This window comes from Uranotaenia lowii, chromosome 2, assembly GCF_029784155.1.
Source record: "Uranotaenia lowii strain MFRU-FL chromosome 2, ASM2978415v1, whole genome shotgun sequence".
NCBI lineage: Eukaryota > Metazoa > Arthropoda > Insecta > Diptera > Culicidae > Uranotaenia > Uranotaenia lowii.
In genome coordinates, this window is record NC_073692.1 from 115,093,113 (window position 1) to 115,104,402 (window position 11,290).

The 11,290-nt window shown below is 33.8% G+C and overlaps 1 protein-coding gene and 1 long non-coding RNA gene across 2 annotated transcripts; both read right to left on the reverse strand.

Moving 5' to 3' along the window:
• Positions 1 to 1,580: 1,580 nt before the first annotated feature.
• LOC129745892 (uncharacterized) lies at positions 1,581 to 11,030 on the reverse strand. The gene is made up of 3 exons (XM_055739265.1): positions 10,304 to 11,030; positions 9,736 to 10,237; positions 1,581 to 2,140 (listed from the first exon to the last, which is right to left on the reverse strand). Exons 1-3 carry the CDS (start codon positions 10,960 to 10,962, stop codon positions 1,697 to 1,699), a joined length of 1,605 nt encoding a protein of 534 aa, XP_055595240.1. The 5' UTR covers positions 10,963 to 11,030; the 3' UTR covers positions 1,581 to 1,696.
• Positions 5,255 to 5,654, reverse strand: LOC129745893 (uncharacterized). The gene is made up of 3 exons (XR_008737207.1): positions 5,529 to 5,654; positions 5,379 to 5,461; positions 5,255 to 5,321 (listed from the first exon to the last, which is right to left on the reverse strand). It is a non-coding gene; the product is annotated as an uncharacterized LOC129745893 (long non-coding RNA).
• Positions 11,031 to 11,290: the final 260 nt, after the last annotated feature.

Sequence of the window (11,290 nt, forward strand, 5' to 3'; positions counted from 1 at the left end):
AATTTTGTAATTTTAACTTTTTTTTTTACTTTATTATCTTTTGTGTTTGATTATCACATCTTCGCGATTCCTTTTTGTTTTTCATTGTTGTTGTCATTATTTCATCTATTGTTGATTTTGTAAATATTGTTTATTTGACGCCACGTTTGTCATTTCTGTTATTTATATCATTTTGCAGCATTCCAAAACCACATACAAACTCGTGATCATTCTTGGAATATTTGAAAGCTCTGCAATTTTCTGTTATTTCTGTAATTTTTACAATTCTTGCCAATTTTGTATTTTTCGTCATTTTCGATAATTTTGTCATTTTTGTCATTGTTGTTGTAATCTTTGAATGTTTTGTAAATTTTGATTGTACGACAAAGGGAAAGATTTTATGTTGGAAACGGTCATGTGGCCCAAAATGTCCCCGAATCCTCAGACACTTCCAAAAGTGTTTTTCGTGATCGGGATCAAGCCTGATCGTTTTATGTCGCATGTGAGTCTCGTAACTTACGTCAATTATATCGATTTTGAATGTATTATAATTCTCCAATTTTATTAACTCTTGTTTAAAGCTTTGTGTTTGTTCGTAGCTTGTTCATCTGTGCTTATACTTAAACAATTTGAATGAATTTCATGAAGAATTCACCGTGGAAAAAGGAAATACGAAGTGAATTCTCAGTTATATTTCCGATTAATATTTGTCTTGTGTTTGAATATGAAATGTGAAGAATAAACAATTGCAGTTCAATTGTCAACCTGGGATTTCAAGTTGTTTAATTTCGAGAAGTTTCTAATTATCGGTTCAGTAAGTATACTATAGTATACTATAGTTACTGATTTAAAAGGTACGACATCTGGCGTTCCTACTTTGGTCGGTCTTGGGTCTGAATGCAACTAAAACAAGGTTTCCTTTGAAGATTAATAAAAAAATCATTATTTAGAATTTTTTTTCAAAAATTAAACCAATGCATGCATAGTTTTTCGGATTTGACGGAACATACACAGTAAACGAAAATAACCGAGTTCGGTAATTTTTTTACCGAAATCCTAACATGTGTAAATCGTTAAACTGTTCGGTAATTTTTTCGGTAAAAAATAAACGAACATCGGTAAATAGATACTTCATTTACCGATGTTCGCTTATTTTTTACCGAAAAAATTACCGAACAGCTTAACGATTTACACATGTTAGGATTTCGGTAAAAAAATTACCGAACTCGGTAATTTTCGTTTACTGTGTACATTTGATATTTCCCTGCCACCGCTCCCAGGATCGCAGATATAATTCGATTTTGTAACATCCTATTGGCATACAACATAATATCTTGCTTCTATGTATTTTATGCAATGTTTATTCTCAGAAGTATGTGTGGGCTTGTGATAAAGCTCAGTTGGCAAGTCAGTTGCTTCCTGAGCCGATGTCCGCCAATTCGAGCAGAAGAGTAAACATTGATTACACATGTGTACCGGTAGTTTTTCAATAACTGTCTGGTAACGTTGATATACAGTCGCGAATGCCATGAAAATAGTAAAACGACTATAATTGAAACCAAAAATAGAAGTGAGTCAATTTTTATTTCCTTAATTCAGAATACGATACGACAGCAAACTTATTGATAAAAGCAGATAACTCATTGTTTTATTATATCAAAATTTTTGTACTTCCTTCTTCCTTTTCGTTTGCATAAATTTTTAAAATTATTCAGCATCAATTCTTGTTCAAATCAATTACCAGTTCCTTGACTTTTCTTCTCAAAATCTTTCCGGCTGCCGACGAGGGTAGCTTATCCACGAACAAAACTCCTCCGCGCAGACGCTTGTGATCGCTAACTTGGCTATCGACGATTTCAACGACACGTTCCCCGGTCAAATTTGAACCGTCTTTCCGGACAATAACTGCCGTGGCCAGATCCGACGATGCATCCGGCAGCGGTATTCCGACTACGCAAACCTGAACGACGCCTTCGAGCCGGCATATGATTGCCTCCAGCTCCGAAGGTGACACTTGGAAGTTGTTGTATTTGATGATATCCTTAATACGGTCCACCACGTGGAGGTGCCCATCCTTGTCGAAAAAGCCAATGTCACCGGTTTTGAAAAAGTCATCCTCATCGAAAGCATCCGCCGTTGCCGATGGATTGTTGAAGTAGCCCTGTAAAGAAAAGAAAACCCCTTAATCAGAAGATGCAGAGTCAAGAGTTCTAAATGAAAGTTCAGAACCAGAAGAAGTTTAGAAATGAGTCTTGGAAAAAGATCAAAAATTGAAACTAAAACAATTTTTTTTTTGTTTCGATAACAGTTGCTTTTACATCATTGTGTCATTCGCGACTTTTATATCAACGATTCAGTTGGCTGAAAGTTAAGTGAAACAAAAAATTAACCGAAACTGTTTTCGTTGTTTACTCTCATGGGCATCGGCTCCAGAGACAACTGCTTTACCAACTGAGCTACATCACAAGCCCAAATAAAACAATCATAAATTATGATTCCTTACTAACAGTTCAGTTTAAACCAGAAGACTTTAATTTGGATCTTGTGAAATTCTAACTCTGAAAAATTTTACTGTTTTATAAAATAGTTGGAGCAAGAATCAAAATTTCTTTAACTTTTCGTGCTGAGGTACAAAATTTAAACTCAGATATCCAAAGCAGAATCATAATTTGGTATAGAAATAAATATTGATATTAAGAACCGGATTAGATGTTCAAAACCAAAGTCAGAATAGTTAAACATAATAAACACTGAAATCGGAAACTTTTAATAAAAGCTAGTCAAAAATCTGTTTATTTTTACTAAAATTGAGTATCTCTAATTATTTTCCAAAAATCTGGAAAGTTTTTTGGAAATTCTTAATAGTTAAATCAGTTTCACTGAATAATGAAGTTTCATATTTCGAAAATAAGAAAATTAAAATGATCTCGAAAATTCATTGAAGTCTTGGGCATTATAATTAGATTTTTAAATTATCAATAAAACGATTTCGAAATTGTGAAAATGTCATAAACATCTGTGAGTGACACAGATTTGTGATGAAAACTTTCCTGTGAATTATCTCCAATGTTTTCCTGTAAAATTGAATATTTGAATTTTTCTTTACATTCTGTTCAAATCCGAATCGTTTTTGTCCCCATTTGTGTGATTTTTTGTCAATTCAATTATTTGTTAAATTTATTTTAAGTTTTTTTTTTATTAATGGAATTGTTGTTATTTTTGGACTGTTTGGAATTTTGTAATTTTTTTAAGTTCATTTTACATTTGTCATTTTTGTTTTTTTTTTAAATTGAATATTTGTAATTTTTTTTTCAAGTTTTGTATATTTTGCAATATTTATAATCTTTGTAATTTTTGTATTCCTTGTAGTTTTTTTTTTCATTTTTGCCATTTTTGTAATTAAAGTAATTTTTGCATTTTTATTATTTAAGTAATTACATTTTTATAATTTAATTAGTAATCTATGTATTTCGTTTCATTATTCATTAATTTAATTATTTTAAAGCAATTTCAGGTAAGTAAATAAAACAGAGAGTTGTGTATCATTAAATAATTCAAAACCATGGCTCGCGAAAGTTTCGGAAAAATACCTCATATAAGATTTCTGATCGTCTCTATCGCCTTGATTAAAATTGACAGAATATTTTTTATAACTCTTCAGTTGGCATAAGAAAATTTTACAGATGGTATACATGTATTTTAAGTTATGAATGTGTATAAAACACCAACATACAGCGTGGCCCACGATACCCCACATTATTTCGCCCATGATTCCCCAAAAGCTATGATACGCAAATTGCTTGCGTTTGAGTGACTAATTGATATTTCATGAAAAATTCCTTTTGCATGTTAAAGCAAATCAAAATAAAGATCATAAGCATATGAGCATATTTTTATTATGAACTTTACATTTCCCAGCGATGCAACTGGCGGGGGCTTGTTTAATTATATAGGGGAGAGTGGGGTATCATGGGCCACTTTTTTTCTTTGCTTCATAACATCTTTATTATAAAAGATTTTTAAAAAATGGAAAGGTTTTCTACATTTTTAAGGTATCATTATTCATTTTTTTATTTTTCAAGTTCATTAATTTCCCGAGTTCTGACTGATTAAAAAAAAGTTTTTTTTTTTGGATTTTGAAAAACTGTGGGGAAACTTGGGCCACGAAATCCAAATTGACTAGATGAGGAAATCAAAAAGAGTATTGTGTATGATCGAATAGGACCTTAACCCCCCCCCCCCCCCCCCCCCCCCCCCCCCCCATGAAGATTTTTTTCAAGTACAATTTTGGAAGTAGTAGAGAGGAATTGTTTGATCTTAAATAGGTGTTAAATAAGTGTTAATAAGAATGTCAAAAAAATTTGATCTTAAAGCACCATAGGCTTGAGACATTTTATTATACGACATTACATGTAAGTTTCAATTTAAAATTCAATCACCCTTTGGCAAACAAACTTGACATACCATACCTCGTCTCAAGGATGCGTTTTTATTCAGAAGTGTAACCAAACAAATTCAGAATTTCTATGACGGAGTGATAATGGTCCATAGTTAAATCTGGTACGGCATAATAGATTCCGGCGCGGAAGACGAAACCCGACGGGCAAAAATAAAATTCATTTAGTTTGTCGATTTTTTTTTTCGAAAATAAAGATGTATGAACAATATTTTGACTTTTGTTATTCATGAAATCAACCAATCCATCATTTGTCTGAATAATAATACAGGTTTTAAGTATTTTAGCATGAAAAAAGCGGCCAAAACCGCTTCAGAATTATTCGCGCATTCTGAGTAACCATGACTCAGTTGTCGCGAAAAGGGCTGTTAGTCAGTTCTGAGTAAAGGCCGTTTAGTCAGAACTGAGTAGGTGCGGTTTTGGCGACAACTGAGTAAACGTCACTCTGAACTGAGTAGCTGAAAGTTAGCGAGTATAGATTCTTTCATTTTCATTCTATCAAATTATGTGTTTCAATCGATCTTGATTTTTAATTTATCTTAAATATTCGAAGTAGCAAATTTTAAAATTTTTATTTTTTTGTACTTTCAATATTTACAACAAAACTGGAATTAATTATTTTTGTTTTTATTGTATCAGTTTCTGATTGATCAATCTGACAAATTGATATTGGTCACCTTAAATTCAAATAGTTCAGAAAGTTTATCAAAACCCCTTGTAGGTTTTTGTAGTCCGTTTTTCCAACGAGACTCAACTGGAAATTTATTCATAGTGTTATTTTTATCAAGTTAGGAGAAAATATAAATTTAGCAACTTACAAATAAGTCTTTGACTCTTGGATTGAATGAGCTTGCCTGGGATCTTTCCCGCTATCGGCCTTAGTTTCCTGTTGAGTTAATAAATTTTATATCTTGTTGTTTTCAGATCTAATCTGGTTACTTACGGTTGAGGAATCTGTGCTGCATTGAATATAATGCAACTATGTCCCACCAGACTGGTGAGAGGGCTTACAGAATTAGATTGCACCTGGATAGAACACGCGTATATTAGTGATTTTTCATTTAATGATTTCCCTGTTCTAATAGCGACTTACGATTATCCAATAAAGGTGATCGATGGTTGCGTAAACGAGCAATCTGTTCGAAGCAAAACTAGAGCGAACACGACACGAAAAACTTTAATTTAAAACGGCGCAAATCAATTTTCACTCCTGCTATCTGACAAGCTTCAGCACGTTTTTTCTTTTCCTGAATCCCTTCTTTTTTCCTCTTTCTTTCTTTTTACTTCTTCTCTTTCTTCTTCAACCGTCTACCTATCAAAAATCTGTCAATCTGTATGCTGTCATAAATGGGTTCAATGTTCCCCCTAATTTCACCCTCTCAGGGACGTAGCAACACCCCTCGATATTTTGCCATAATTTAATTGTAAAGTGTTGCCATTTTGTCATAATTTGTTAAATAATACGAAGAATAATATGGAGAATCAAGCCGCCAAAAACTGTAATGTTTGCCTAGAATAAAATGAAATGTTTCTTTCTATTTTGATCGTCGACCAGATAAGTCTTTTTCTACCCTACGAAATGGTCTGCCCAAACACTGATTGATCATTTCCCAATCTGTAATTTGTCAGTATTATAAATAGAAAAAAGTTGTTTTTAACTTTTTTAGCCTTTTATTTCAATTGCTGGAAGAGGGATTTATCTTTGGCTTTGATCACTGGCTGTTATGAAATAAAATTCTTCTTTTCATCAAATAGAATTCAATTTTTAACTATTAAATAAATTCTCCTAAGTTGAAAATCGAGAATTAAAATTTCTAATAGTGATAATTTTTTTCCAAATTCAAGATACTATAGTGGAATTTTTTATTCAATCCTTCCATTGAAAATGAAGAAAAGAAATGTAAAACAAGATGAATAATAAATAACAATCATTATAATTTTTCTAACAATTTTCAATCATGATAAATTGTTAACGTGATCTGACATTTATTTTAGAATTAAGGTTTTTAAAAAATCTGGTGTTATATCTTATGTATTATATGTCTGTGCATTAATGTTTATGTCAATTAATTTTTTTTTAAATTTTGATTGGCATTCTATTTCTGGTGTTTTGAAAATACTGATTTGAAATTTGACTTTATGTAGACTGCTTAGAATTTATTTCCAAGCAAATTTCTAGTTCAGATTCCGAGCTTCAGAATAACGAATGTTCTTTTGAATGATTTATCAATCACTTACCGGAAATAGCATTGATTTGAAACATTCATTCTGGTTCGTTTTGAAAATGTTGATTAATTTTATTAGTAAAATATACTTTTTTGAGTTTTGTGTGATAATTATAAGTAAGAAAATTGTTTAGAAATCAATTTTCTTATTTCTTGAGTATTTTTGGTATTGTCTTTATTTTTGGCTGATTTTTTTTTAACGAACACAAACACATACAGGATCTCAATGAAACTTGATGTTTCTTCGAAGAGATTCCTTTTTCTTAACTCTAAGCGTACATCTTTCGAGGATATGATGGCTAACATCTTACAAATGCTAAAACCACCAACCCACAGAAAGTGTACAATACAGACCCCGTTCGTTTTTGGCAACATGCCCGAATATTTTGTGTTGCCAAAATCGAATGTTGCCAAAATCGAACGGTTTTTTTTTTTCTTATTTTTACAAAATAACTATTTTTATTATCATAATCGTTATTTTTATTCAATTTCCGACCATTTTTAGAATTTTTTTTTTTTTTTCTAATTTGTTTGATGCGTTTTGCACTGTTCTTGTTTTGTTTATAATCTTTTTGTTTTTTCTCCTATTCGTTGTTTTTGTCATTCTTCATCATTTTTGAGTTATTTTTTGTCATTTTAAGTGCTTTGTTTTTTAATTTTTTGAATTTTTCATCTTTTTGTCAATTTTAAGTACTTTAGAATTTTTTAAAATACTTATGTTTTTTTTGTTGTATTTTATAACAATTTCGGAACGTAAAAATGTATTTTCGGTGTTTGTCTTAATTATAATGGTCCTGTTATAGCGAAAACAAAAAGGTGATGTTGTTTCTAAAAACCGTTCGATTTTGGCACATGTGCCAAAATCGGATGTTGCCAAAATCGAATGTTGCCAAAATCGAATGTTGCCAAAAACGAACGGGGTCTGTATATGCCGTGACCGGGATTCGATTTAATACCCGTTGGCTTAGAAGTCTTGAAGGCTATCCTCTACGCCACGGGCTGCGGCAATTCTGAATTTCGAAACACAGGTCCTTCGCACGGGCCTGATTGTGTGTAATCCGATATTATCGAAAATAAGAAAAAAAAGAAAATTAACAAAAAGTCACCGTAAACATCCGCTATTGTCGGAACCGTATCTCTTCCACAATTATTGGATAGATTACAAGTAAATTTATCATTCTGCATCAAAAGTTCGAAAAAATAGTTCACAGTATTGTTTTAATAGCCATCGTCCACACTTACCCCGGTGTACCTTATATAAGATTTATGTTCGCCTCTATCGCATTAGAAAAGATGGACCAAACATTTTTCATAACCGAGATATTAAGGGTGATTCACGTTTCCCTTTGGACCACGATACCCCATTCTCCCCTATTTTTATTAATAGGGGAGAGTGGGGTAACGTGGGCCACTCTAAATATCTCAGCTATGTGTTGAGATAAAAATCTCAATCCAACTGTCATCGCCGTCGGTTTGCGTAAGCATCTTTTTCTATATGTTATTGACTTATGTACGCATCATATGCTTCTTTTATTTAACTAGCCTAGAAAAATGTGCTTACATAATTAAACAAGCACCCGCAAATTTCATCTGTGGGAGACCTAAAGTACATAACAAAAAATGTTCATACGCTTATGATCTTAGTTTTGTCATGTTCTTTCACGTGGGTAAGGAATTGTTGATAAAACATGAATAAATCACACAAACGCAACCGATTTGGAAATCATAGCTTGTGGCAAATCGTGGGCCACATTTTGTGGGGTATCTTGGGCCACCTATATTTTGGTATTTTTATACACATTCGAAATTTAAAATACGTTTTCCCTATCTGCAAAATATCTAACATATCATTAGGCAATTTTTGTTTAAAGATTTTTAAAAAAAGTAATATTTTTTGGATTTTTAAAAATTTGGGATGAATAAACCCATTGGGCTTAAAATCCCGGAAAAAAAATTGGATTTTAAAAAATGGTGGAGAATCTTGGGCCACCAAATCAAAATTGACCAAATAACATGCAAAGTTTATGAGTTGACCCAAAACTGTAATTTCATAATTAATTTCGTTATTTTAAAGCAATTGCAGATGATGAAATATGAAAAAGAGTTGTGTATGATCGAATAATTCCTTAAAACATGGCTGGCGATCGTTTTGCAAAAATTCCTTATACAGGATGGAAAAAATATTTTTCATAACTCTTCATATGGTATAAGAAAACTTTACAGGAAAAACGTATTTTAAGTTCTGATTGTGTAGAAAAACATAAAAATATAGGTGGCTTAAGATGTGTGGCCCACGATTCCCCACAAGCTATGATTTGCAAATTGGTTGCGTTTGTGTGACTTATTTATGTTTCATCAAAAATTCCTTTTGCAAGTGAAAGAACATGACAAAACTAAGATCATAAGCGTATTAGCATATTTTTGTTATGAACTTTTGGTTCCCCATCGATGCAATTTGCGGATGCTTGTTTAGTAATTTAAGTAATTTTTTCTTAATTTTTTTAAGCTTGATACATAAAAGAAGCATATGATGCGTATTTAAGACAACAATATATAGAAAAATATGCTTACGCAATGCGACGGCGATGACAGTTGGATTGAGATTTTTATCTCAACACTCCCCAACACCCCACTCTCCCCTAGTTATAAAAGCACGTCACTTTTATATCGAGATGAAAATCTACCAAAAACATACAAAAAAATGAAGGGATAAATCATCCTAGAGGATTAAAATCCTAGAAAAAAAATACAAACACAAAATTATATAATTTTTTTTTTCAAACATATTTAAAAATAACCCGCTTTTTTCGGCAGTGTCCCGCTTTTTTTTTTCAAAATGTCCTGCTTTTTTAAACGCCATCTGACAAGCCTACATTAACTTTCAAAGGGTTTAGTACTGCGTCCAAGGTCCAAATCCCATAAGTTATGCAATTGCTTATGTCGGAATTTGGGTCTGAAACGGCTGTGTGGACCACGGATACAGGTGCTCTTATACCTTAAACTTAAACTCGTGTACGTTGGCACAACGATTTTTTTTCACGATCTGTGGAAAAAAAACTGAAAAAAAACACTTACCAAAATCTTGTGCTTGTACCGAAGTCTGATCTCTCCAACTTCTCCAGCTTTCAAACGAGTCCCATCTTCGTCCACTATCTTTCCGGTCAAGTTCGTTATCATTTGTCCAACGGATCCTATATTGAAACTTTTGTCACATTTTGTGATGATCCCGATTTCGGAAGCGCCATAAACGGGCTTTGCTTGTCCATTCGGTAGTTTTTCGTCAAGTCTGGCCCTAATCGCTTCCGAAACCATCGATCCTCCTATGGTCCACCGTTTGACGCTACTCAAGTCGACATTGTCAAAGTGAGGACTGTTGACGAGCGCCGATACATAGGCCGGCGGAGTGAAAACATCTTCGACGCGATATTTCTGAATGATTGCCATAAGTGTTTGTTCAGTGAATAAATGCTTCGTAATGATGCGTGTTCGAAGATAGTAGAGCGATGTCAGAGACGCGTACAATCCTGTGGCCCAGAAAAGGGAACTGAAGTTGAAGATAGGACCTGCGTTCAAGGCTCTGGGGGTAAAGAGTTAGGTGTTAATGAAATTGATAATATTGTTACAATTCATTATACGTGCTTACTCTGAGAAAACATCCCCTTCAATCAGATGAGCGTGGGACAAACAAACGCCCTTGGGTAAACCGGTAGTTCCCGATGAACACAATAGTATTGCCATCAGTTCTGAAGAATTCCCTAAATGTTCCGGTACGAAATGTTCCTCTCCTTCAACGGGTTTCAAAAGATGTTCAACCGAGAGCGCCTCACCTTCAGTGGGACCCAAAATAAATATTTTAGGCGCATTTTTTATCGATTCTCGAACAGCGGCCTCCACTGCGCTTCGATTAATCGAGTCACAAAACACCACTTTGGATTGGGTTTGCTTCATCATATGCGCCAGATCGTCTTTGTTGAACACCGGAGCCAACGGGTTAATTGGCATGCCATTGGTCAGACAGGCCACAAAAACAGGCACAGTGTTGTCACTATTGGCACAGGCTAAAGTCACAAGGTCACCTTTTCGAAAGCCCAGCCTCCGCAAGTTGAGCGCCACTCGTACGATTCTAAGGCGCATTTCGGCACAGGTCATACGATAATCCGTATCGGCATTGATTTGGATAACCCGGTTAGGAATGTGGGACAGTAGATGCCAGATAAGCTGCCCCATGTTGGCCTCCGGATTCAGAACACTCGGCCGTTGTTCGCCTCTCCAGAGGCACTCCTTGGCACTGTAATTGGCCATTTCAGAAGTAGTTCAAGATAAGCCCTTGCGCGCTCTTCGAAGTTCACTACTCAACTGATCTCATAGCTTGATTCAGCAGATGAAAAGCACCTATTCTATCACAGTTTCTACAATAAAGTACGCTCAACGTTTAATCCGTTTGGCAAACAATTACCCACTACTATCAGTGTTGATTTCGTTCCTGGCAAGCTGAATTTGAATAATGCTTCATACAGTGCCTTCAATTGATAAACGGCTCGATCGTGTATTCCATTCTACAAAGCGCGAAACAAAGCTAATTTTCATATGTTCAACAAGAGAGCTTGCAATCAATTATCAACCTATAGAG